General features: G+C 42.6%; 1 protein-coding gene across 1 annotated transcript; it reads right to left on the bottom strand.

Moving 5' to 3' along the window:
- NUDT13 (nudix hydrolase 13) lies at positions 1 to 4,951 on the bottom strand (the record flags this gene model as incomplete). Its single annotated transcript, XM_080620905.1, has 8 exons — positions 1 to 195; positions 770 to 924; positions 1,570 to 1,681; positions 1,902 to 2,027; positions 2,648 to 2,754; positions 3,117 to 3,224; positions 3,854 to 3,993; positions 4,869 to 4,951. The coding sequence occupies 8 exons, from the start codon at positions 4,949 to 4,951 to the stop codon at positions 1 to 3; spliced, it is 1,026 nt and encodes a 341-aa protein (XP_080477031.1).
- Positions 4,952 to 5,427: the final 476 nt, after the last annotated feature.

The following is a 5,427-nucleotide window of genomic DNA, read 5'->3' on the forward strand; positions in this document are numbered from 1 at the left end:
CTAAGCCAGCTGGGAAGTCTGCTGCTTAACCCACTCACAAATCAGCCGGTGAGCAATGGCCTGTTTGGGAGGAAACCAGGGTAAAAAACTACCATCATCTTGCTTTGAAGATCTGGGCTGTCTGTTGAGACCCTCCATGATTTCCTCCAAGCCAAACCAACGGGCTTCCTCTAGTTCCAGCTTGTTCATACTGATCTGGAAAGAATTCAGAGAGTACCAGTTCCTTAAATCAGATTTAAATATGGGCAGTGGTACCTTGCTTGTTCTTGCACCCACAAAGTTCCTATGCTAGAATGCCCAGAGTGCTTTATCCATACCAGGATTAAGTGCTGAAGCCAGTACAGGAAAGGACACTACTATCCACCAGTGTTTTGTTGTCTTGGTTTCCTTAGGGAATCCACAAATCAGCCCTATTCCATCATGGCACTAGACTGCAAAGTATCAGTGGCTAAGCACGGTAATTAATGTGGCAGAATGTGATATTAACAGCAAATATCATTAATACTAGAGAGTATCTCCTCTGCAAAGTTCAGAGAAAAAAAAGTCATGGGTGTTAGGCTCCGAGTTTGTATATTTTCAGAGATCTGTGCAAAATCTGGCATGTTGCAACAGAAGATACCATTATTTTGAAGTTTGTTCTTCACTTATAGAGAAAGCTGATGAAAAACTGCATTCAAAGAGGATCTCTAAACTAAAGTCTGTGGACTGAAAGATACTTTCCAATGTAGATGGGCAATGAAATGCCTCAGGGGAACCCAAGTCTGCTCACCTCAGCCTGCTGTGCCCTCACTATAGCGTGACACGCCATCATTAAGCAGCTACTGGGAAAGGGCCAATGCTGAGAAGCTGAGTACCAGAGTGACTCCACCTCTAGGCCAACCTCTTCTGCCACTTCTCGATGGACTGCCTCCTCGATGTTTTCACCTAAAAGCAACCATAGTCAGGTAAGGACAGCCTGGCCTCAAGGCAGTAAACCATGCAAAGAACATGTAGGTACAATCATTTCTGAGGTGTTCCAGCCCTGACTGCTCACACACATGCAGGAGCTCTGGCTGTGCTGACCTGGAAACACTTGTCAGCAGGATGCTCAATTAAGTTTATCAACAATGCTTACCTTCATTAAGCAGAGACATCAGAGACATTTTTGCTGTGTCTATATACAGCTGGTAGGCAGAACAATGCTGCCTCTGTTCATCATTTCCCTTTTTAAGCCATTTTCTCTTGTGTAACAAGAGGTCTGTAGTTTTTCTTTTGAGCCAGAATACACTAAACAAAATGGACTAAAAAACTATCCGGGTTTCTGATCTGGTGAGTCTTATACATGTATTTACTTACCAACAGGGACTACAGCCACTGATACATACCCATAATTCCCATTCTCTTCAGATAAATACAGCTATTTTGAATTCTGTCTGGATGGGAAGGCTGATCTATTTAGATCCATTATGTTTTTCCCTGATACCACCTGTGTGTCCATTCTTCTCTGTGAACATGTATTTGATGTTTGCCCATTCTTCCCCCACACCCTGCATGTCCAAGGCCACTGTGCTGGGTCAGAGACCAACTTACCCATATCACAGAAGCCTGACAGAGCAGAATACATTCCCTGGGGAAATGAGGGCTGTCGTGCGAGGAGGCACCGGCTCCCGTCAGACACCAGGGTAATAATCACTGGAGACATCTAGCAAATGCATGAAAAAGCAAAGCAAGAAGTTCATACCAAGCAAGTAAGTACAAATTGCTGCTTTTCCTACTGCACGGAGGGTCACTGGATGTACACTAAAGAAAAAATATCCAGGTATGTGCAAAACTTTTACAGGTTCTCCTCCATGTGACCCAGCAGCATCGGCTTGTCACCACAGAGTCCCTGTATTGATTACCTGTGCTGTTCATATGCTCACCTGTGGATAGTAAGTTATTCCGCTTGCATGACAGACACGCTTGCTGCCAGCTATGTTTCTTTGAGTGGGCTGCCCAGTTTTGCTACAGTACTGGTGGGAATTGTGCCACTGGAGAAGGGACTGAGCCTGCGAACACCAAGAAAGAAACACAAATCTTATTTCTGCCTTCTTGAAAAATAGCCCAAGCACCACAAACATTATGAAGCAGGAAAATAAACATGATCTGTTTCTACTTATGGGTCAGGACAAGCTGATTTTCATGCACAGATCTTTTCATAGTACTTCCAAATGTAGGGTATCTGCAGCTTAATAGCTTATAAGTAAGTAGTTTTGAAAGAGCAGCTCTGGGAGAAGATCTGTATGTTCATTTGTGAAATTCAGTTTGCCTAGAAGATTACAGGAAACTAGTTCTGGATAGTTGTTAAGCTGAGGACAAACTGGGATTGCTGTAACTGCGATAAGATCAGTATGTTTCACACTGGACATGAAGTAGGTTGATGCTAAATGGCTAATTAGTTCAGATTTTTATTTTAAGCCACTTGTCTATTTCTTTTTCCATTGCAGCTTGCTTTTGGGATCACAAATTTGGGAAAACTGTTGTTATTTATAGTGTGTACCTAGGTCACTGAAAGTGTGCAGTACATACTTCCACAATATGTATTAAATCATAAAACAATATGGGAAACAAGGAGAAAGGTTAATGTTAGAAATCTCAGCTTCTTAAAGTAAAAAGTCCTGTACAATACCGAAGCCAGCAAAGGAGAATCCTTCCCATCCACTATTAAGAGAGCCTTTTGTAAGTGAGTAAACGATCCCTTGAGTTGTGACTCAATGACTGATTTTTCCAAGGCTCCTGTTTAAAGAAACAACAACAACAAAAAAATCTTTGATCTCATAAATCACAGTTATTATCCCAACTTTACGCCCTACATTGTTCCGGTATACAATTTCTGGAAGTTCCTGTGGAAGTGACACCACATCAGTGGTAACATTCCCAAATGTTAAGTGACCTGCCAACAGCCCACCTTTACTAACACACGCACAGTTCTGTGCCTCTGACCTGCCACACTCAAAACAGCTCCTATAGAGACTCAACTGAGTCTACTCTGGCAGTAAATATTCACCCAGCAAGGATTAGGGATGCTGCCTAGGCAGCATCTTCATCTTAGTGCATCAATGCGATGCTCACACAGACGGAAGAGGAGTAATCCCAACCTAAATCCAGGGCAAAGTGTGGTACATGCTCGTCCGAACAACCGATCAGCACCGGCTTCTCTATCCACTGTTCTGTCTCTTTGAATTTCTCCAGGATCCTTTTAATCTCTAAACAGCAGGGGAAAGGGGAAGAAAAATCTGTGATGAAAGTGCATTCATACAACCATTATGCTCTCTCTGGATTTTCAAGGCATATACAATCTTGGCGCAGAGCAGGGTGCTCATGTAAGAGAGGGTAAGACAAGTGGTCCCACCTGAATGGAGACCAGAAGTCTGGCTTTCCTCTTAGCTCTTGGAAGTTTTGACCATGTCAAGCTAAAGATGCAAATGCTGTAATGCCTTGGGAGCAACTGGCCATTCTGTTTCTGTCCCACACCAGCCAACACCTTTCTCTCACTGAAAATTTCTCCTGTATTACATCAGCTAACCTTTGTCAGATAGACCTTGCTTTTTCCCTGCCAGCCCTTTCTCTTCAACAGGCATCGTCCCAAATGTTTAAAAATGATCATCACAAAACACATCAGGTATATATGTTGATACTGTATGTGTGTGAAGAGCATGAGCTCGTGTCTGCCTGTCAAGGTTTTAAGTCTGAATAGTCTTTGATTGTTAACAAAGAGCCTGCAGGATATTCCTGCACAGCTTGATAGATTTTCAACACCCATATGAGGGTTGCTTATTGCAAAGGACTCATTTCAGTTGTGTGATCCAGGATGTATTTCCAGACACCTGCTTACCTGCTGCACTGAGCTGTGGTACGAAATATTTTTCCCCAACTTTCTGCAGGAAGGGAGAGAGATTGTGAAAGAGGTAGAAAGTTCCTGAGGTCTGGGCTTGTCTACAAAGGCTGTCATCTTCCTTTAACTCATTTAAGTATCTGCAGTGAGAGAAGAATTGGGAAGATGAATTCAAGATCACGTTGAGATCACCTTGTTATGCTTAATTGGACATATTTATGTTCCCTAGAGCAGGGGGGAGAAATGGACAGAACGGATTTTATGTATTCCATATGCTTCTAGAGTTTCTGACAGCTGAGTCTACTCATTGGTGGACTGTAGCCCTCAGCAAAGGTGCCATGTGGCAGAAAATACTGCAATTGTTACTACACAAGCAGCCTCAGGTCTTGGACATCCAAGAAGAACAGTAACTCAGTCTCTTAATCCAAGAAGTCTGCTTTAAAGACATGATCATTTACATGCACAAGACCTTCATCTTCCCTTTTATCCCCCCAATCTGAATGGCTCCAAGTCCTGTTTTGGAAAGCTACTTGAGCACTACAGATGTGGAATACGCTTCCCATCAGGCTAAATGCATTACTGCAGGATATGTTCTACCTGTCACACTGACATGAGAGATGAAGACCAAGCTGAAGTCTTACAGCCCAGTTGGCTGGGGCCTGAATTAGGAAAAGCAGTCACTGGAAAATGGGTGTCAGGATGTGCTGCTTTCAGACTGTTTGAAGTAGTATTTAAAAAGAGTTGAGCAGCATTGCTTCAAGTTTGTTTGTACTTTAAGAGATCTTTTACTAGGACAGCAAACTTAGGCATTTATTAACAGAGCTTCAGCCTCAGAGAAACCAGTTCTTATCGCTGGTGAACAGAGTTGGGGACATTACTGACTGTTATCATTTACAGAGCTCTCATAGCATTACTATGTCATTGTTCAGCTGTTAAAAGATTTAGGTAGGGCTACTTGTGACAGTGGATACAAGGGTGCCAAGCTCTGCTCTTCTCACTGTACACAAGAACTTACCTCATTTTTCTAACATAGGTAGAGTGTAACCTGCAGATGAGAGAGGAAGCTCTTCTATACGCTGCTTGATAAATTGCAGCCATAACCAACACCTAGAGGTAGCTGTTTCTGCCTAAAAAGAGAAGCATAGAATATAATGCAGAGGCCCTATAAAGTTAAGTTTGATTTAAAGGTGCAAAAACCCACTAGCAGAAATCTCCCTCTCACAGAGTCTGCAGAATGCTGGCATCTGCTTTCTAAAATTATTGCTTTGGTCTTCACTCCTAGTCACACATCAAATCCAGTTTCAGGCAATCTTTAAGATTATTAAAATATACCTCAGTTTGTTTCCATCTGTGACTGTGCACAGGTCTTACAGAAATTGCAGTAAGACCACATTGAACGTTCCTCTCCTAAATTCCTGTATCCCTGGGGAAAAGAGGATTGAAGGTGGCTGCTCTCGTTTGTTTCCTACACAGTTTGTAATGGCCTCAATCCAACGGAACATCCTATTGCAGTACACAGTAGATCTGTGGGAAAGGCACGGATGCCAGAAGAGAATGAAAGACAAAATATCAGC

The sequence above is a fragment of the Psittacula echo genome (genome assembly GCF_963264785.1).
Source record: "Psittacula echo genome assembly, chromosome: 6".
In the NCBI taxonomy this organism is placed as follows: Eukaryota; Metazoa; Chordata; class Aves; order Psittaciformes; family Psittacidae; genus Psittacula; species Psittacula echo.